The sequence below is a fragment of the Octopus sinensis genome, linkage group LG28 (assembly GCF_006345805.1).
Source record: "Octopus sinensis linkage group LG28, ASM634580v1, whole genome shotgun sequence".
Classification (NCBI taxonomy): domain Eukaryota; kingdom Metazoa; phylum Mollusca; class Cephalopoda; order Octopoda; family Octopodidae; genus Octopus; species Octopus sinensis.
The window spans coordinates 19,676,853-19,700,688 of NC_043024.1; the positions used below are offsets into that span (position 1 = coordinate 19,676,853).

At 38.6% G+C, this 23,836-nt stretch overlaps 1 protein-coding gene across 1 annotated transcript in view; it reads left to right on the forward strand.

The window, feature by feature from the left end:
• The window catches only part of LOC115225742 (roundabout homolog 2-like), a 571,297-nt gene that overhangs the window by 377,422 nt on the left and 170,039 nt on the right, over positions 1-23,836 (forward strand). The window contains exons 6-8 of the mRNA XM_036514525.1: positions 327-445; positions 20,584-20,697; positions 22,786-22,941. Coding sequence (XP_036370418.1) covers positions 327-445; positions 20,584-20,697; positions 22,786-22,941 — 389 coding nt within the window. The remainder of the gene's footprint in view (positions 1-326; positions 446-20,583; positions 20,698-22,785; positions 22,942-23,836) is intronic.

Genomic DNA, 23,836 nt, shown 5'->3' on the forward strand with positions numbered 1-23,836 from the left:
AGCCATCTGAATGTGGCTAGCCACTGGGGGTGGGTGTTACTGAAGCTTTTAGCCCTAGGAGATCGTCGTCCACAGCTGGCTTTAGACACACTTTCTGTGCCCTTCAGTAACACCCACCCCCAGTGGCTAGCCACATTCAGATGGCTAGTACACTTTACGTTGTCGAGCGGTTACTGTTTACATCTCGTTCGGAGATTTATTAATGCTTATTTAACACACTCACCGGTAAAATTTCCACTTTTTTCTTAGTTTTATTTTCCAAATGTTTTTGTTGCGTCTTGCAACAGTCTTATTTAATGATGTTTTTCTTTATTATTTTCCTTCAGGAACTCAAATCAAGAATTCTGGGTAACCAATGTGAACAAAGCAGATGAAGGAGAATACAGATGTGAAACTTGGAACAAATACGGGAACAGGTCTGCTGTGGCAACAGTCCATGTGGCTGGTAAGTATTGATGCTTGGCAAAGTAGAGAGAGGGATGAGGTTGGCACAGCCCAGGAGAAGCTTTTATGGGCTGGCACTTTTGCATCTGCTGAATAAACTCGCATAGGCGCAGGAGTGGCTGTGTGGTAAGTAGCTTGCTTACCAACCACATGGCGATTTTCTTTCTCCGTCTTCCCTTCTTTGGACCTTTCCTTTACCTATGTTTCTGACGAAGAGCTCCGCTCAAAACATTAAATCCTCCTTCTTTCCTTCCTTTTCTGAGCGTCCAATAACACTATGCTTGTTCCACATCCTCGCGTTGTTATGTTTTCTCTTTGTGTTTTCATGTTTAGATTAACTATATATAAAGCACCCACTACACTCGCAGAGTGGTTGGCGTTAGGAAGGGCATCCAGCTGTAGAAACACTGCCAGATCAGACTGGAGCCTGATGCAGCCTCCTGGCTTCCCAGACCCCAGTCGAACCATCCAACCCGTGCTAGCGCAGAAAACGGAGGTGATGGTTGTGGTAGTGGTGGTGGTGAAGGTGATGATGGTGGTAGTGGAGGTGATGGTGGTGGTGGTGGTGAAGATGATGGTGGTATTGGAGGTGATGATGGTGGTGGTGGTGGTGGTGGTGGTGGTAATGATGATGGTGGTAGTGGTGGTGGTGGTGGTGGAAGTGATGATGATGGTGGTGGTCATGGCGGCAGCAGTGGTGGTGGCAACAGTTGAGCTGGTCATGTAAGTGCTGCTGGTGGTGGCTGTGGTTGTGGTGGTGGTGGTGGTGTTGATAGTGCAGGAGGAAGGGGATTGCTGTTGTGGTTGCAGTGGTACGTGCTGTGGTAGTAGTCTGTGTCAAGGTGCTGCAACAAACATCATTGTAGTGGTTATTTTTATCAGCACCAAGTATATCTAGGACTACATTAATTTCAATGTGCACCGATGCTTTTTAACATAGCGGAATAGAATGCAATTTTGAGAGAAAAAGTTTTGGGTTGTAATCTTTATTTCTTGCATGTTTAGCAAACCACAAACAGGATTTCTAACATGATATATGGTTATTGTGCGCTGGGAACCAATAAATGCTTGCGGAATCTAGTTTTGCACAGAAGGAATAATAAATATTTACAAGTCTTCTATTTGTTGTTCGACACTGAAATATTTCCAAACAGAGAGAAGAAATGTAATTTAACTGGGTACACATTGCATTATCACCTTGACCTGGGCAATGTTTAAACATGGTTAGACGTCTTACATTTACTCTAATTTAATGATCTGTATACAAAGAGTGATGCTGTCCGAACGTTCTGTCCGGATCCTTCTGTCAACTTTGTGCAAGTATTTGATTCTCAGGAGGATATTGACAAATACTTCTCCAGGCAAATATCAAATATCAAATATAAGTGCACACAAGACTGGTTACACAATGCAAAAGGAAAATTTCAATTTACAGAGAAAGGACTACCGCGTAGCTTCTTTCCACTGTGCGTGATTGTGTGTGTGTGTGTGTGTTCTGGCTGATCGTACAGCCATGCTGTATAACCAACCAGGACTTTCACTGCTCTAAGTTATTTCTCTTGCTACCCAAAATCTAGTTTCACTTTCATTTCTCTTGCTGCCCAAAATCTACTTTCACTTTCATCTCATCATCCACCCTTACCTTTGTCCGCCTCCATATTATCAGTCACTCTTCTACCAATTCCACCTCCAAAAATCCCACTGCCTTTTCCTGTCATACTCTTGCTCCTTTCCTGGGTCACCTTAGCAGTGTAATAGGCCCCATGGCAGATCATTGCACTGAGCCTTATATCATTTATTTATAGACAACAAACCACACCATACATAAATCAGAAATGGGTCCCTAAACCCATAAGGCATCCAGGAAACTGCCCACTGTTCTCCTGCCTTAAGACAATACTACCCCTTCCACCTTCACCCACTCTGATCCTCCTGATGTTTAGCTCCCCCTCTCTCTCTCTCCCTCCTAGGTCACTTAAGTAAATGTACACTCACTAAGTGATTGAATACACTCGCCCTCTCCCTCTTTCGGAGAGGCACTGAGCAGCTATACGCACACATACACACATGGCAGGAACTCCCGCCTACCGAATTCAATCACAAAGCTTCGGTCGGCTCGGGGCTATAGTGGAAGACACCTACCCAAAGTGCTACGGAGTGGGACTGAACCCGAAACCATGTAGCTAGGAAGCAAGCTCACTAACCACTATACACACAATTTATCGACCCCAAGAGGATGAAAGGCAAAGTCAGCATTGACAGAACTTGAACTCAGAACGTAACGACGGGTGAAATACCGCTAATCATTTTACCCATCATGCTAACGTGTCTGCCAGCTCAACACCTTGACATAATGAAGCAATGATAAGAAGAACAACAATTGATGCTGGCTGTTATTAATATATTTAAATATTTCAACACTGAATCCTGTAGAAATGAGAAATTATCAGAGATAACAACTTAATGCATTATTTAGTACAATATACTATTTGTATTATATTAAATACATAATAAAATAAATACTTTTAGACTAAAGTCTATTTTAAAAGGAAGCATATTGGAATGTTTTTAGGGAAATTTATCAATGAAGAACTGATTGAATTCTTAGAAAAAGAACCATACTTTTTAATATTGGTTTGTTTTAATAAAAGTTTATCAAAATTTTTTAAGCTCCCTTTTGATAAATTTTCCTAAACAGTTATGAGCTTGGAGGTATTTCGATAAGTTTATTTTATTAAAATTCTTTCAAAAATTAAATAAGAGAAAGATATTAAACAATATGCTCGTTTTAAGATATTATTTGTGCAAGAGCAAGAATGGGTGTATTTTTTTGGAGGTGGCGGTGGTGGTGGTGGCAGTGGTGAGGGAGATGGTGGTAGTGACAGTGGTATCGTTGGTGAGGTTGGTGGTGGTGGTGTGGTGGTGGTGGTGGTACTGGTGGCAGTGGTGGTGGTGGTGGTGGTGGTGGCGGTGGTGGTGGTGGTGGTAGTGGCAGTGGTGGTGGTGGAGATGGTGGTAGCGACAGTGGTATCATTGGTGAGGTTGGTGGTGGTGGTGGGGGTGGAGGGTGCAATAGCAGATCCTCATTAAAACCTGCCAATAGAATTTCATGAGCTGTGAGAGATAGGCTCTACCCAAATAATCTGGAAACAAATTCAAATTTACAGTTTCAAAAACATTCAGTGTATCCATTGTTTTATTATCATTTTATTATTATAGAGAAAATGATTTCAGACAACACACACACACACACACGCACATACATATATACACACCACACACACACACTCTCTTTCACACACACACATACTCTCACTCACTCACTCACACACAATTTCTCTCTCTCTCTCACAAATACACAATCTTCCTCTCTCTCTTTCTCTGTCATACACACACACACATACACCAAACACACACACACACACCACACTTACACACACACACTCTTTCACACACACACATACTCTCACTCACACACAATTTCTCTCTCTCACAAGCACACAATCTTTCTCTCTCTCTCTGTCATACACACACACACACATACACACCACACACACACACACACGCACACACACACACACCACACACACACACACACACATATACACACCAAACACACACATACCACACACATGCACACTCTCTCTTTCACACACACACATACTCTCACTCTTTCACTCACACAAACAATTTCTCTCTCTCTCTCACAAACACACAATCTTTCTCTCTCTCTCTCTCTCTCTCTCTCTGCCATACACACACACACACACACACAAATGTTCACTTTGCAGCCACATGGTTCCGGGTTCAGTCTCACAGTGCAGCACATTGGGCAAGTGTCCTCCGTTATAGCCATGGGCCAACCAAAGCCTTGTGAGTGTACTTGGCTGACGGAAACTGAAAGAAGCCTGTCTCATATATCTTTCACTTTGATTTTACTTGTTTCAGTCATTAGACTGTGGCCATACTGGGGCACCGTCTTGAAGGACTTTTGTTGAATGAATTGACCCCAGGATTTAATTTTTAAGCCCAACAATCATTCTTTAATGGTCCCTTTTTGCTGAACTGCTAAGTCAGAGAGACCTAGACCCACCAGCCGTAGTTTTTAAACAGTGGAGGGAATAAACACAGATATAAACATATACACACACACACATATGTATGTATGTGTGTGTGTGTGTGTGTATTGAATGTACTCAAGAAAACCTGTCCTCCACAACAGAAGTGTGAAGGCCGCCCTCCCCCATCCTCCTGGTGAAGTGGATTGGCCTGCAAGAGTCATGTGCCAGTGCCACATGTGGTCATGTGGGGCCATGTAAAAAGCACTTGTGCTAGTGCTGTGTACTGGTGCTCATGTGGTGCCACATTAAAAGCACCCAGCACACACTGTAACGCGGTTGGTATTAAGAGGGCCATCCAACCGTAGAAACCTGTTTCTTTACTACCCACAAGGGGCTAAACACAGAGACGACAAACAAGGACAGACAAACGGATTAAGTTGATTACATCGACACCAGTGCGTAACTGGTACTTACTTCATCGGTTCTGAAAGGGTGAAAGGCAAAGTCGACCTCGGCAGAATTTGAACTCAGAACGTAGCAGCAGACGAAATACCTATTTCTTTATTGCCCACAAGGGGCTAAACACAGAGAGGACAAACAAGGACAGACAAAGGGATTAAGTCGATTATATCGACCCCAGTGCGTAACTGGTACTTTTTTAATCGACCCCGAAAGGATGAGAGGCAAAGTCGGCCTCGGCGGAATTTGAACTCAGAACGTAGTGGCAGATGAAATAACTATTTTTATTTCTTTACTACCCACAAGGGGCTAAACACAGAAGGGACAAACAAGGACAGACATAGGTATTAAGTCGATTACATCGACCCCAGTGTGCAACTGGTACTTAATTTATCGACCCCGAAAGGATGAAAGGCAAAGTCGACCTTGGCAGAATTTGAACTCAGAACGTAACAGCAGACGAAATACCGCTAAGCATTTCGCCTGGCGTGCTAACGATTCTGCCAGCTCGCCGCCTTGGAAAAGTCTTGGAGATGCAAAAACATTCAGTGTATCCATTGTTTTTTTATCATTTTATTATTACAGAGAAAATTATTTCAGACAACACACATCAGACAACCAAGACACATCAGACTGGAAGTTGGGGCAGCTCCCCAGTTTGCCCGTTCTGGTCAGACTATCCAACCCATACCAGCATGGAAAACATATGTTAACAGGTGATGATGATAATGATGCTGATGATATATATATATATATATATATATATGTATATATGTATGTTGAAAAAACATGTTACTCTTTTACTTGTTTCAGTCATTTGACTGTGGCCATGCTGGAGCACCGTCTGTAGTTGAGCAAATCAACCCCAGGACTTATTCTTTGTAAGCCTAGTACTTATTCTATCAGTCTCTTTTGCTGAACTGCTAAGTTACGGGGATGTAAACACACAAGCATCGGTTGTCATGCGATGTTGGCGGGACAAACACAGACACACATATATATATATACATATATACGACAGGATTCTTTCAGTTTCTGTCTACCAAATCCACTCACAAGGCTTTGGTTGGCCTGAGGTTATAGTAGAAGACACTTGCCCAAGGTGCCACGCAGTGGGACTGAACCCGGAACCATGTGGTTCGTAAGCAAGCTACTTACCACAGAGCCACTCCTACGCCTATGTGTTAATACATTGTACTTTTATCATCTTTTTTAAACAGTTTTAATTTAGCTTTAATCATAGCAAAGTTTTATAAAAATAGTTAATTACAAGTATCCTTTTATTAGTTCCTATTTATAAAATTGTTTTTATTAATTACTGGTAAGTTTACATTATAGCTTGTAAGGGTAATATATATTAATGAATATGTAGTGTTTTTATTATTAACTTTTGACTTACGAAATTATGTATTTCACTCATAATTATAATAATTATTCATTAAATTCAGTTGTGTTTTTTTTTTTTGGAGAGAAATGAAATAACGCTTTCACTTTCTGTTATTATAGTAGAAACTATGGAAGACTGGTAGGATTATTATTGGTATGGACTTAAAGATTGGTCACTGTTTAGGATATAATTTAGTTATTGTAGGTTTACTATTAATACCGATACAGATGTACATAGATTTATGAGTTTCCTTGTTGTAGTTTAATTTTAAAGTTAGTGTTTAATCCAGCCTATATTTGATTGAATACTGTGGTACACAGGGTAAATGTGTTTGAAAGTTGTGTGTTTTGTTTTTTGGTATGTTTGTGCCCAAACAGCACGTCTTTTAGCGCTGCTGACACCACCAGATTCAGTGGTACTGCCCAGGTGTCGAAACCATAATGACATCCATGGGGCAGCTGATGATGGAGGTATGTTGGATTGTTGGTATGGCTGTTTTTATATATGGGGATTAGTGTTATAACACATCATTTTGATATATATATATATGTGTGTGTGTGTGTGTGTGTGTGTGTGTGTGCATACTGTGTAAAAGCACCCAGTACACTCTGTACAGTGGCTGGTGTTAAGAAGGGCATCCAGCTGTATAAACCATGTCAAAACAGATATGGAATGTGAACAGCCTTTCAGCTGGTCAGCTCCTATTTCTTTACTACCCACAAGGGGCTAAACACGGAGGGGTAATATCGATTCGATATTTCATCACTATAAACAAATCCTGTGTGGTTGTTTAGCAAGAAATTGCAGAACCCTTATACATCATTTAAAGACAGGAGAGTCCATGGTATATGTGCTTACATATATATGCGTGTACACACACATACACACATATATATTACACACACACACATACACACACACACACACACACATATATATATATATACACACACAAGGCAATTACAATGGATATGGAGTTTAGTACTTTTGCAGGTGTACTAATCTGCATATTCATTATAATTGTCTTAGATATATACACCTGGTAAAATATCGATAATCCAGCAAAGTAAACCCGGGATTTATCCATCAGATGACACACATGGAGATTACTTATCTGAAGTAATCCTTGGTGTTCCTTACAACTCAATGCGGTTAGCCATGACTTGGATTATAACCGAGTGCCTGGATAATTTCTCCCTATCTATTCATCATATACATACATAAATATACATATATATAGGATTATAAATAATCTTGGCGCAGGAGTGGTTGTGTGGTAAGTAGCTTGCTAACCAACCTCATGGTTCCGGGTTCAGTCCCACTGCGTGGCATCTTGGGCAAGTGTCTTCTGCTATAGCCCCGGGCCGACCAATGCCTTGTGAGTGGATTTGATAGACGGAAACTGAAAGAAGCCTGTCGTATATATGTATACATATGAATATAAGTGTGTGTGTTTGTGTGTCTGCGTTTGTCCCCCTAAAATCACTTGACAACCGATGCTGGTGTGTTTACATCCCCGTCACTTAGCGGTTCGGCAAAACAGACCGATAGAATAAGTACTGGGCTTACAAAGAATAAGTCCCGGGGTCGATTTGCTCGACTAAAGGCAGTGCTCCAGCATGGCCGCAGTCAAATGACTGAAACAAGTAAAAGAGTAAAAGAGAGAGAGAACTATACTCTGCTAAAATGTTTAGAAGCATTCCATCCATCTTTACGTTCTGAGTTCAAATCCAACCAAAGTCTACAGAATCCTTTCATCACTGAATCCTTTCACAGTCTGTAAGAGTCCTTCAAGCTCTTCAGCATCTTTGCCATATACTCTCTTTACTCTTTTATTTGTTTCAGTCATTTGACTGCGGCCATGCTGGAGCACCACCTTTTCAGTCGAGCAAATCGACCCCCAGGACTTATTCTTTTGTAAGCCTAGTACTTATTCTATCGGTCTCTTTTTGCTGAACCGCTAAGTTACGGGGATGTATACACACCAGCATCGGTTGTCAAGCAATGTGGGGGGGACAAACACAGACACACAAACATATACACATATATATATATATATAATATATATATATATATATTATATATGTATATGTATATATATATATATATGTATATATATATGTATATACATATATATGACGGGCTTCTTTCAGTTTCTGTCGACCAAATCCACTCACAAGGCTTTGGTCGGCCAAGGCTATAGTAGAAGACACTTGCCCAAGGTGCCATGCAGTGGGATTGAACCCAGAACCATACTTTTAAATCATCCATATAAAATACATGGCTTATTTTCCTGTTGTCAGTTTTGTAGTCATACCCTGTTCTATTCAGTTCACTTGAGAGTTGTATTAGTGCTATGCAGAAACACAGGAGAAATTTTGAAAATGTCCAGCGATTTCAGAATCTTTGAATGTGGTATGCTGTCAAAGGCTTTTTTATAATCAATCCATGAAGAGCTGAAATCTCTGTGCTTGTTCTGGCAGTTCTCAAGGATCATGCGATTAATTAGGAGCTGATCTTTGCATCCGTATAAGCCTCATCTGCATCCTTTTGTTATTATTATTGAGTGAGAGATCAGTGCATGCCATCAAAGTGGCACTGGGGTAAAATATACAAAGACCAGTATACCCATCATGATTACCCATCTGATAAGGGTACACTAGGCACATGCATCACAACCATATATGTGCGACATGGTGATCTCATATCAAGATAAACAGCGCATGACCTTGCAGGTGGGGACCAGTTAGAATTTTCTTCATGTCGAGTAACCCAGCCCACTCAAAAGGTCCCTGAATAAGGGTTGTTTAAGGATGTTGAAAGAACCACCCATGTTTCCAGAGGTGAATTATTCAAACCCCAAAGAATCCCTCTCAACACATGGCTATGATGCTCCCCCACTACTTCTGCTCATGATCAGAGATGCACATATCGTCAGCCACTAAGGTTAAGGTCCAACAACTGACAAGCAAATCTGTGGTATTGAGCAGAATATTTGCTGTAGCCCATCTTTTATACCAAGACAAAACTATGTACATGATAACACTTCCAATCAGTTAAGATCAGAAGCCATGAGAGCCACTGCCTGGTACTGCATCAGGGCATTATTATCATTATTATTATTATTATTATTATTATTATTATTATTATTATATTATATCATTAAGGTGGCGAACTTAGTGGAATTTCGCCTGTCGCTACATTCTGAGTTGAAATTCCACCATTCGTCCTTTTGAGGTTGATATATTAAGTACCAGTGAAACACTGGAGTCAATGTAATCAGCTAGTCCTCTCCCCATCAAAATTTTAGGCCTTATGCCTTTACTAGAAAGGATTATTATTATTATTATTATTATAATAATAATAATTATTATTATTATTATTAAGGTAGCAAGCTGGCAGAATTGTTAGCACACCAGGCAAAATGCATAGCAGCATTCCATCTGCTGCTACATTCTGAGTTTAAATTCCGCCGAGGTCAGCTTTGCTTCTCATCCTTTCAGGGTCGATAAATCAAGTACCAGTTGTGTACTGCAATTGATGTAATTGACTTTCCCCCTCCCCACCCCCAAATCCCAGGCCCTTTACCTTTAGTAAAAAGGATTATTATTATTATTATTATTATTATTATTATTATTATATTATTATCATTATTATCATTACTAAGGTGCCAAGCTGGCAGAATTGTTAACGTGTTGAGTAAAATGCTTAGCGGTGTTTCATCCATCTCTATGTTCTGATCTTGACTTTGTCTGTCATTCTTTGGGAATTGATAAAATAAGTACCTGTTACGTACTGGGGGTTTGATGTATTTGATTTACCCCCCTCCCTTGAAATTGCTGTCCCTGTATCAAAATTTGAAAACCATTATTAATCTAATATCTAAGGCTTGGAATCATGATATTTGGAAAAAATGATATTTTGATGTAAAGACTTAGATTAGAATAACGTAGATTACCGAAAACCTGAAGTTGGTTTTGCAGAACCAAGTGGGGAGGGGAGGTCTTTGGCAGGTTGGTTTCAAAAGGCTTAATCAAGACTGACCTGAGGTGAAACAACACAACAACACAACAACAACAGCAACAATCTTCAAATCAGAATTTTCTCTTTTACCAAAAATCCATCGTATTCCGAAGCCCATTTCCATCTGAATCTGCCAGAAACACTCTTTTCTTTTTTCTTTTATTTATTTTACCTTTTATTGTTAAAAGAATTATTGCATTGCATCTTGAAGACTTCATGCTGCCTTCCTTCATTTACTGCTATAGAAACCCCCTTTTGTCCCCCCCCCCCCCCCTTTGTCCCCCGTTTTTTTTTGTTTTGTTTTATCCTTTTTTGCTGCTGTTGTTGTTGTCCTCCTTCCTCTTCATCTTCTTCTTCCATTTCTTCTTCTGATTCTTCTCTTCCTTTCTCCTTTTCTTCTTCTGATTCTTCTCTTCCTTTCTCCTTTTCATCGTTGTTTTATTCTTATTCTTATTCTTCTTATTCTTCTTATTATTATTATTATCCTTCTTTTTCTTCTTTTTTTCTCTTCTTCTCTTCTTTTTTTTCTTCTTCTCTTCTTCCTTCTTCTTCTCTTCATTTTCTCCTCTTCTTCTTTCTTCTTCTCCTTCCTCCTTCTTTCTTCTTCTTCTTCTTCTGCAAAACCTTCTTCTTCCTCTCTTCTTTTTCTTTTCTCTTCTTCTTCTATTTCTTCTCCTTCTTCTTCTCTTCTCTCCTTCTTCTTCTTCTTTCTTCTTTTCTCACCTTTCTCTTTTTGTTCTTCTTTCTTCTTTCTTCTTTCTTCTTCTCCTTCTTCTTCTTGCTTTGTTCTTCTCTTCTTCTTCTTCCTTCTTTTCTCTTCTTTTCTTCTTCTTCTTTTCTTTCTTCTTCTTCTTCTTTTCTTCTTCTCTTCTTCTTCTCCTCTTCTTCTTCGTTTTTTTCTTCTTCTTCTTCTTCTCTTTCTTTCTCTCTTTTCTTCTTCTTCTTCTTCTTCTTCTTCTTCTTCTTCTTCTTCTCCTTCTTCTTCTTCCTCAACCAATATTACATACATCAGTAAGATTTTGCTGACGTTTATTTGCTCCAAGTTCTTCTTCTTTTCTTCTTCTTCTTCTTCTTCTTCCCGATGTATCTATGCTGGAATTCATGTTCACTCACCTGCAAAGACGTATAGAAATTTAGAAATCGCAGGGAAATTTTGTTTCTGGCTTGAAACTTGTACGTGCCTGCAAAAAGAGTCAAAAAAAAAAGAGAAAAAAAAGAGAAATAGTCTCTTGTTGCCATCTACGTTACCGAATTAGTAATGCTTTAAAGTTACTCAGAACTAAAAACAAATAATAACAGAAGCAGCACTGACAACAACGAAGATAATAATAATAATAATAATAATGATAATAATGATGATAATAATAATGATGATAATAACAATGATAATAATAACAATGATAATAATAATGATAATGATAATAATAATAATAATGATAATAATAATAATAATGATAATAATAATAATAATAATAATGATGATGATGATGATGATGATGATGATGATGATGATGATGATGATGATGATAATAATGATAATAATAATAATAATAATGATGATGATGATAATAACAATGATGATAATAACAATGATAATAATAATGATAATGATAACAATAATAATAATAATAATAATAATAATGGTAATAATAATAATGATAATAATGATAATAATAATAATAATAATAATAATAATAATAATGTTAATAATAATAATGATAATGATAACAATAATAATAATAATAATAATAATAATGGTAATAATAATAATGATAATAATGATAATAATGATAATAATAATAATAATAATAATAATAGTGTTAATAATAATAATAATAATAATAATAATAATAATGATAATAACAATGATAATAATAATAATAACAACAACAACAATAATAATAGTAATAATAATGATAATAGCAATGATAATAATGATAATAATAATAATAATGCATAAATGACTAAAATAAAAACAAATATTGGATAACAAACCTATATAAAACAATTCTACAAAAATAAGTTTTAAAAGAAATGAAATAAAACTTTCTCAAAATCAATTCTTCAAACTGCAAATAAATAAATTAATAATAATAATAATAATAATAATAATAATAAGCATGGTAATACACTATAAAAGCCAGACTTGTACCTACCACGTAGTAGTTCACTGAACTGAATGTAGCATAGTAAAGTTATGTGAAAAGTTTGATGGTACACAGGTTATAACAACACCACGAGGTTGAGTTAAACTTTTTTCATTGCTTTCATGTGTACCAATTGGAATTGGTACGCAGGTAGGTAGGTAGGTAGGTAGGTAGGTAGAGAGGTAGGAGGAGACTTTGTCTGTTGCTTGTGTAGGAAGAGAAGGGGGTGATGGAACTGAAGTGAGTAGACAGGGTCAACTATTCCTTTTGATGTACTACGTAACTGTAATATATCGATTTTATTTCTGTCCACCTTTTTTCAATAACTAAATCAAAAAGAAAATCGATCTTTTATGCAATCAAAAGAAATTTACACTATCATAGATTTTATTATTATTGTTATTTAGCCCTCGGATTAGCAATGATCCAGCAGAACTATGATAAGATAAAAGGGATTCCAACAGTAGCCAGCACATTTTTTCTTCTTTTCTTCCAACCGTTGACTACATTATTTGAAAGATCCAAGGGGCAGGGAAGGGGTTAAAATTCCCTGTTTTCTTTTCTATTATTTATATTTTATGGCTGGATGCTTTTCGAGTTGTCTTACCTGCGTTTTCAAATAAAGGATATTTTTAAAATATTTTTCCGCAGGTCTTTGAAAGCACAGAGCTACCGGTCATAATGTCAACAAGTTTAGTCAACAACATTGTATCTTCTATGTTCGTCACTACTTCGCTCTAGTGGTGACGAACATGGAATATATAAACATTGACACACACTTATCGCATATATGTCCATGCACTCACACACACACACACACACACACACACTTGGAACAGCATTATTAGTTGATCAAACAGAATCCAAAATAATTGACTAGCGTTGGTCTGTGTCAGCAAGACTTGAATTACTAAGTAAAATTGAAAAAATGAGTACTCTGAACTTGCTCTGACGAGTGTAAAATTAAACTTTTTAGATGGAGTCCTTCTTCAAAGAAAAAGCTGATGACAGAGAAATTAATGAGAGACAGCAGAAATTTTATATCTTCTAAGTTAGAAAAACTGGTTCTCTCTCACCAATTTTCTCTCTCCTACTATTCACTGTCTGTGTATGCTTGAAACTCCTGTAGTCTAATGTTCCTCATCAGCTGCAGCCAGTTCAATTTCCATGTCTGTTATTAACTCTCTTTCTCTCCTATTAGATTTTCCCCCGAGGACTCTAAAATATTGGATCTTTTCATTCCTCACAAGTCCACTGTGCTTTTTCATTGATGTTATGAACGTGTGTGTGTGTGTTTGTGTATGTGTGTGTGCGTTCGTGTATGCGTGTGTGTGGAGGTGTCACATAGAATGAAATAAAGTGTCTTGCTCAAAGTCACAATGTGCTACCAGGGAATATATGTGTGTGTGTGTATATATATATATATATATATATGTATATATTATATATTATATATGTATATATATATATATATATATGTTATTATATATATATATATATATATGTGTGTGTGTGTGTGTGTGTGTGGAGGCGCAATGGCCCGTGGTTAGGGGCAGCGGACTCGCGGGCGTAGGATTGCGGTTTCGATTCCCAGACCAGGCGTTGTGAGTGTTTATTGAGCGAAAATACCTAAAGCTCCACGAGACTCCTGTAGGGGGTGGTGGCGATCCCTGCTGTACTCTTTTGCCACTCTTTCTCCCAGTCTTTCTTCTGTTGGCATGCTCGCTTAGCAAATGAGGTGGCGTCATTTGAAGGCTAAAACAATGTGAAGCGCATTGTGACCAGCGATGTGTAGCAACATCTGATAGCCTGGTCGGTCACGGTGACATATATATATGTATATATAAATGTATATATAAATGTATATAAATGTATATATATATACCTATATCATCATCATCATCACAGGAGTGAGTCAATGGGTACTGGTATTGGTTACAATCAGTTGGTGCTCTTTACCTGTCATCAGCACGGGAGCCAGCCAGGTTCACCGGCCTCAGCTACGTCATTGGTTTTACTTGACTCAACAGGTCTTCTCAAGCATATCATATCACCCAACGCATCAGGGGTACTCTTAACTGGGCCGACCATGAATGGCTATGATGCCAGTACCCTCTAACTGGCACTAAACATCTATACAAAATGCTTTCTGAATACAAACAGTGTTATATATATATATATATATATATATGTGTGTGTGTGTGTATATATATATATATCGATGGTATGAGAGGTATTGATGTCACAAAGACCCCGAAGGTGTCAGGTAATGCTGAGTAAGTGCTATGGACAGACTATAGTTAAGCTCCAGGTTTGGTGATGTTATGAATGAGGAGTCCAATGTAGATTGTGTATATATAGGCGCAGAAGTGGCTGTGTGGTAAGTAGCTTGCCTACCAACCACATGGTTCCGGGTTCAGTCCCACTGCATGGTACCTTGGGCAAGTGTCTTCTACTATAGCCAACCAAAGCCTTGTGAGTGGATTTGGTAGACGGAAATTGAAAGAAGCCCGTCGTATATATGTATATATTTATATATATGTGTGTCTGTGTTTGTCCCCCCAACATCGCTTGACAACCGATGCTGGTGTGTTTATATCCCCGTCACTTAGCGGTTCAGCAAAAAGAGTCCAAGAGAATAAGTACTTGGCTTACAAAGAATAAGTCCCGGGGTCGAGTTGCTCGACTAAAGGCGATGCTCCAGCATGGCCTCAGTCAAATGACTGAAACAATTAAAAGAGTAAAAGAGTATATATATAAAAATTAACAGAATGAGATAAAAAAATCCAAGGCTTTGGTTGTCCCAAGGCTATAGTAGAAGACACTTGCCCAAGGTGCCATGCAGTGGGACTGAACCCGGAACCATGTGGTCTGTAAGCAAGCTACTTACCACACAGCCACTCCTACGCCTAACTTAACTTTCTTTAATAAATTGAGCATTAATATAATTAATATAATTAAATGAACAACTTGAAATATTTATTATTCTTATTCATTAATTAATTAGCTTTGTGGTAATTTAAAATCCATTTATTCTGATCATTATTTCCAGCATTCAAAAAGCATTTTATATTCATAAAATAGAAATAATAAAAAATATATTTTATATATATATGCATGTATATTACATGTATGTATATTTATTTTATATGTATATATTTATATGTATATGTGTGTGTGTGTATGTTTATACATATATACATGTGCAAGTACTTGTGTGTGTATTTATATATACATGTGTATATAAATACATATATATATGTGCATGTCTGTAATATACATATGTGTATATATATATATATATATATATATATATTGATATAAATTATGTGACAACAAAAGAAAGAAAGAGACCTCGATATTATGTAAATAGAGGAATTTATCTGTAAATGTAATATGTGGCAATTATTCGGTAGCCTAGATAAAGCTCGTATTTTTCCGATGGCCAGATAACTGAAGAGATGGCCGTGTGGATTTCCACCTGGCATCTGAACTCAGAGTTTTATCATGGCTACCGAATAATTGTCTCATATTACATTTACAATATATATATACATATATATACATACATACAAATATATATATATATATATATATATATAATATATATATATATATATATACACACACACAGACAAGGACACAAGCACATGCGCACAGAGGAACACATCGTAGAAGAACAGAATGGAGTAATTGGAGCAAGATCATACATGAAAACAAAAAGTGTCACTGAAGAGGTCACAGATGTGTGACAAAAGATTTCTGGACAATGGACATGAGTTAGAATGATAAAATAAGAACAGTAATAAACGAGTGAAGAAAAAATATATTGTACATGTGTTTATTTAGCAAAAACAAAATGTCCGTCCCTAAATACAACATATATATATATGAGTGGAGGTGCAATGGCCCAGTGGTTAGGACAGCTGACTTGAGGTCAGAGGATCGCAGCTTTGATTCCCAGACCGGGCGTTGTGTGTGTTTATTGAGCAAAAACACCTAAAGCTCCATGAGGCTCTGGCAGGGGGTGGTGGCGACCCCTGTTGTACTCTTTCGCCCCAACTTTCTCTCACTCTCTCTTCCTGTTTCTTGAGTAACGCTGCAATGGACTGGCATCCTGTCCAGCTGGGGGGAATACATATTCCACAGAAACCGGGAAACCGGGCCCATGAGCCTAGCTAGGCTTGAAAAGGGTGATATTTATCATTTTATATATATATATATATATATATATATATATATATATACTCTTTACTCTCTTTACTCTTTTACTTGTTTCAGTCATTTGACTGCGGCCATGCTAGAGCACCGCCGTTTTTTTTTAATTGAACAACTCGACCCCGGGACTTATTCTTTTGTAAGCCCAGTACTTATTCTATTGGTCTCTTTTTTTGCCGAACTGCTCGATGACGGGGACATTAACACACCAGCATCGGTTGTCAAGCAATGCTAGGGGGACAAACACAGACACACATACATACACGCACACACATATATATACATATATACGATGGGCTTCTTTCAGTTTCCGTCTACCAAATCTACTCAGAAGGCTTTGGTCGGCCCAAGGCTATAGTAGAAGACACTTGCCCAAGGTGCCACATGGTGGGACTGAACCCGGAACCATGTGGTTGGTAAGCAAGCTACTTACCACACAGCCACTCCTGTGCCTATTATATGTATATTATGCACCTATTATATGTATATATGTATGTATATATATGTAATTTTCTTTTTAAATATTGCAAACTACCTAAAATAAAAATTCAAAGAAGTAACTATAATCATTTCTAATTTTCAGTCATAAGACCAACACATTTTGAGGGGAGGGGGTGAATTGATACCATCACCCCCTTGGAAATAATAACCGATTATATTGTACAAATTCTACACTTTCTATGAATAATAATTATATTAATAATAGCCATTCTCTTCATGTAAATGAGTATAATTGCCTTCTAGATAATTAGTTTCATATCGTTAAGAGATATAATTATTTAGAAATTTATTAATTGATATAAATTGATTGATACAAATTGGTGTGCAGGTTTATAAAGTTAGTACAACTTAGTCTCAAGGCATCTTTGAGCTCATACACCAACAATGAAAATAATTCCATCCATGACAACCCCTACATTTTCTTATGATGCCTCTCTATCTTCTAGCCGACTCCCATTTATCACATCCACTCAGCTTTTATATTTTACTTGTCTTACTCATTATACTGTGGCCATGCTGGGGCATAACTTTGAAGGGTTTTAGCCAAAGAAATTGACCCTGGGACTGATTTTTTTACGGTCTGGTTCTTATTCCGTTGCTGAACGATTATGTTATAGAGATGTAAACAAACCAACCCCAGTTGAGAAGTGGCAAGGGGGGAGAACACAAAATACAAGGATGCACATACATGAGTGGCTGTGTGGTAAGTAGCTTGCTTACGAATTACATGGTTCCGGGTTCAGTCCCACTGCGGGTCACCTTGGACAAGTGTCTTCTACTATAGCCTCGGGCCGACCAAAGCCTTGTGAGTGGATTTGGTAGACGGAAACTGAAAGAAGCCTGTCGTATATATGTATATATATATGTATATAACGGGAAAGTTTATGAAAATAAACAAAAGACGAAGGCAGGTGGAGTACAAACAAACAAATGTATTAGTATAGCACTCAGGAATAGAAAATGTCTTTTACATTTCGAGCCTACACTCTTCGACAGAAAGGTACACAGAAAAAAACAAGGAGAGAAAAAATGCGTGTAAGAGCTAACAATCTATCATGGCGTACTGACTATATATATATATATGTGTGTATGTTTTTGTGTGTCTGTGTTTGTCCCCTCAACATTGCTTGACAACCGATGGTGGTGTGTTTACGTCCCTGTAACTTAGCGGTTCGGCAAAAGAGACCGATAGAATAAGTACTAGGCTTACAAAGAGTAAATCGTGGGGGTCAATTTGCTCGACTAAAGGCGGTGCTCCAGCATGGCCACAGTCAAATGACTGAAACCAGTAAAAGAGTAAGAGTACATACATACACACAAATACATATCTTTTATCTTCTATATTTTACTTGTTTCAGTCATTAGGCTGTGGCCATGCTGGGGTCATGCCTTGAAGAATTTTTAGTCAAACAAATGAACACCAGTACTTCTTTGTCTAAAAGCCTGGTACTTATTCTATCAGTCACTTTTGTTGAACCACTAAGTTACAGGGACATGAACACACTAACACCAGTTGTCAAGCTGGGCTGGGGAAGACAATCACAGACATAGACATAGACACACACACATATATAAGTCCACTACGTGTGTGTATATATATATATATATATCCAATTACACACATATATGTATGTATGTATGTATGTATATATATATACTCTTTTACTTGTTTCAGTCATTTGACTGCGGCCATGCTGGAGCACCGCCTTTTGTCGAGCAAATCGACCCCGGGACTTATTGTTTTTGTAAGCCCAGAAGTTATTCTATCGGTCTCTTTTGCCGAACCGCTAAGTGACGGGGACATAAACACACCAGCATCGGTTGTCAAGCAATGCTAGGTGGACAAACACAGACACAAGATTCCTTATTAAGAAGTTGTCCTTAATTGCTATATATATATATATATATATACATTTATACGACGGGCTTCTTTCAGTTTCCGTCTACCAAATCCACTCACAAGGCTTTGGTCGACCCGAGGCTATAGTAGAAGACACTTGCCCAAGGTGCCACGCAGTGGGACTGAACCCGGAACCATGTGGCTGGTAAACAAGCTACTTACCACACAGCCACTCCTGCGCCTTACTCTTTACTTTTTTTTTTACTTCTTTACTTGTTTCAGTCATTTGACTGCGACCATGCTGGAGCACCGCCTTAAGTCGAGCAAATCGACCCCGGGACTTATTCTTTGTAAGCCCAGTACTTATTCTATCAGTCTCTTTTGCCGAACCACTAAGTGATGGGGACATAAACACACCAGCATCGGTTGTCAAGCAATGCTAGGGGGACAAACACAGACACACAAACACATACACACATATACATATATATATATACATATATACGACAGGCTTCTTTCAGTTTCCGTCTACCAAATCCACTCACAAGGCTTTGGTCGGCCCGAGGCTATAGCAGAAGACACTTGCCCAAGATGTCACGCAGTGGGACTGAACCCGGAACCATGTGGTTGGTAAGCAAGCTACTTACCACACAGCCACTCCTGCGCCTTATTTTTGTTTCCATCTACCAAATCCATACAAAAGGCTTTGGTCAGCCTGAGGCTGTAGAAGACACATGACCAAAGGGCCACACAGTGGTACTGAACCTTTTTTGCCAGATTTCTAATTTAAGCACAGGGCCACAATTAGGATGTGAATCAGTACCATCATCTCCTGTATGGGACTAGTGCTTTATTTTATGTGCCAATAAATTAAGTACCAGTTGCGTACTGGGGTCGATCTAATCAACTGTTCCCCTCCCCAAAAATTTCGGGCCTTGTGCCTAGAGTAGAAAAGAATCTTGGAAAGAAGAAAGACAAAGCTGGCCTCGGTGAGATTTGAACTCAGAATGCAAAGTTCTTGAATAAATGACCCCAAGATGCTTTTCTCTGATGCTCTAAATGTCCTGCAAACTACTTGCACATCCAAGTGCCACCAGTCAAAAACTCAGCATACTGGAAGCTAGCAAGTGTATGGGGTCATCAGGAGAGAATGCGCGCCGTTTCGGGGCCTACCTCTCGATGACATCAATGCGCACCGGCCCCCCCTCACCGATATAAGGCCCCGCTTGATAGATCAGCTGGTTATCAAATTAAGCTCAATATCCTTCAAGCCATCGCACATCGTCTCTTTTTAACCAAATCCAGATGTCTAGTCTTCTCCTCTGTAGATTGGATATCAGTCATGGTGGTATTGACTTTACGATGAGTTAGGCCTAGCGATAACAACAGTCGTCTCACACTGTGTCCAATTCTGCCAATCTATCATTTAATTCCACAGTCACTTCAAATCATTGGTGAGATTTAATTAGCTTTTGATGGTTTCTTTTTTCTTTTTATTTTTAGTTCCACCTGTGATATTGCTACCAATCGGACATGTTATTGCGGAAGAAAATTCTACCAAAGTTTTGAACTGTCAAGTTTATGGTGACCCGCACCCACTGGTTTTTTGGGCTAAAGGTAATCATTATACTTTTTAATTGCTTGTTGGTAGAATGTGGAGCATATAAATCATTTTTTTCCCATTCATTTTGATTTCATTCCTTCTTCTCGAGCCATGCCTGGCTTAAGTTAAGTTAAGTTAAGTTAATTTTTTGGCTCAAAAAGCAAAAAGCAAGGCCATGGAATTATGTACAGGGAGGGTGTTCATGCAAAGAGTTCAGGCCATTTCTGGTCAAGAGAGACTTTGAACCGAGCAGTTGTCGGCATCTTCACTATCTCGTCTAGCAGCTTATTCCACGGAACCGCAACCCGGACGGAGAAAGCCCTTCTCCTTCGATTGAGGTGAAATCGTCGCAGATAGAGCTTTGTGGAGTGACCCCGCAGCTGACGGTCTGGAGCAGGAGTGAAGAACAGCTCTTTCGAGAGGTTACACTTTCCGCTTATGATGTTGTGAGTGGCTTATAATGGCCGGTTTCCTGGTTTCCATGGTGTATAGGTTCCCCACCTGGACGGGACGCCAGTCCATCACAGGTGACCTGCAAGATGCAGGAGGAAAGAGTGAGAGAAAGTTGTGGCGAAAGAGTCAGCAGAAGTTCGCCATTACCTTCTGCCGGAGCTGCATGGAGCTTAGGTGTTTCCTGGTCTGAGATTCGAACCTGCGATCCCTCGACCGAGAGTCCGCTGCTCTAACCACTAGGCCATGTGCCTCAACCATTTTGATTTCATTGACAATTAATAAAATATATTTTTTTAGAATACGAGGAAATTAAAATGGATGGGAATACGAGGAAATTAAAATGGATGGGAAAAATAGTTTTAGGCTTAGCATTTTGTCTTCCATTCTGTTGTCTATTGTAGATGAGATACCATTACCAACTCTCAACAGAAGACAAAAAGTATTTTTGCCTTCTATCTGTTGTCAATTGTTGCAATGGGATTCTGTTACTAACCAATAATAGTGGATTAAAAGCTTTTACTTTTTTCCATCTATCCATTATTTATTACCATTAGAAACTGTAAATCACATAAAAAGTTCTATATTCTAGGTGTAGGAGTGGCTGTGTGGTAAGTAGCTTGCTTACAAACCACATGGTTCCGGGTTCAGTCACACTGCGTGGCACCTTGGCCAAGTGTCTTCTACTATAGCCTTGGGCCAACCAAAGCCTTGTAAGTGAATTTGGTAGACAGAAACTGAAAGAAGCCCGTCGTATATATGTATGTATGTGTGTGTATATGTTTGTCCCCCCAACATTGCTTCACAACCGATGCTGGTGTGTTTACGTCCCCGTAACTTAGCGGTTCAGCAAAAGAGATCGATAGAATAAGTGCTAGGCTTACAAAGAATAAGGCCTGGGGTCGATTTGCTTGACTAAAGGTGGTGCTCCAGCATGGCCGCAGTCAAATGACTGAAACAAGTAAAAGGGTAAAAAGTTCTATGCTTACTCATGTGTAAGTCACGCTATTTTAACCTTGATTCTAAATGAAAACCCTGGGGTACCTATCCATGAGATCATACCAAAACTATGAAGGGAAAACATTTTATACCAAGATTATCCCCGACGAGCCTCCGTACCGGTGGCACATAAAAAGCACCATCCGATCGTGGCTATTTGCCAGCCCTGTCTGGCCCCCTTGCCGGTGGCACGTAAAAAGCACCATCCGATCGTGGCCGTTTGCCAGCCTTGTCTGGCATCTGTGCCGGTGGCACGTAAAAGGCACCCACTACACTCACGGAGTGGTTGGCATTAGGAAGGGCATCCAGCCATAGAAACACTGCCAGATCAGACTGGAGCCTGATGCAGCCTTCTAGCTTCCCAGACCCTAGTTGAACCATCCAACCCATGCTAGCATGGAAAGCGGACACTAAATGATGATGATAATGATGATGATGATTTAATTCTAAATTCGAGGTGCAACTTATATGCAAATACAGTTTATATGCAAATGCAACTTATATGCAAATTATATGCAAATGAAACTTATACATGAATATAGGGGATATTTTTCTGTCTATCTGTTGTCTTTTGTTGCAGATGGGGTACCATTGTTAACCCTCACTAGTGTATTAAAAATATTTTTCTTTTTGCCTGTTGTCTTTCGTTGCAGATGGGGTACCATTGCTGACGATCAATAGCAGATTAAAAGTTTTAGACACCGGACTAAAGATCATCAATATCTCCCATGCTGATGAAGGAAATTACACCTGTACAGCTGTAAATGATGCTGGCAACCAATCAACTACAGGTGTTCTTTCAATTGAAGGTGAGATCTAATTTCATTGTACTTCCAAGAATTCATATATATATGAAGGAGTGGCTGTGTGGTAAGTAGCTTGTTTAACAACCACATGGTTCCGGGTTCAGTCCCACTGCGTGGCACCTTGGGCAAGTGTCTTCTACTATAGCCTCGGGCCAACCAAAGCCTTGTGAGTGGATTTGGTAGACAGAAACTGAAAGAAGCCCGTCGTATATATGTATATATATATATGTATATATATATATATATACATGTATGTGTGTGTTTGTGTGTCTGTATTCTTTATAATATTAATGTAGAATATAGAATATACAGTATAAATAATATATATATAGTCAGATGAAATGAAGTATTGATTGTCTTATATATATAAGCTTAACAAAATGTAAGTATTGAGGCTGGTTCATTCAACTAAAAAGGTGTCGCCCCAGCATGGCCACAGTATAATGCCTGAAACAAAAATAAAAGATAACAAGCAGATATCAGCATCGCACTTAACATAACAAATCTCTCTCTATATAAAGCTGAAGTTGTCTGGTATGGCAGGTTTGGTAGCCTTCAACTGACACTATCTCCTCTGAGACCCTGTGGCGCAAGTTGACCAAAATTGAGAGTATGATAGAAGACGGCTTGCTCTTCCTTCCGAAGAAGAAAAAAATTCAAATTGGACCATGTTAACACCAAAAATTATTTACATCAAAATGGTGCTTTTTTCTATGAAAATCCCTATTTTTTACGATTTGTTTGACTGTTGTGTCGCCATTTTTCGGTGTATTTCAACCAGAAAAATGTTCACTTAAAGAGAATAACAAGCTACATAATGCAAAATTTTTACTTTTCAAAAATTCCAATTCTAAAGGGTGGAAACAAACCCGAACAACGCCGGGCGATACTGCTAGTC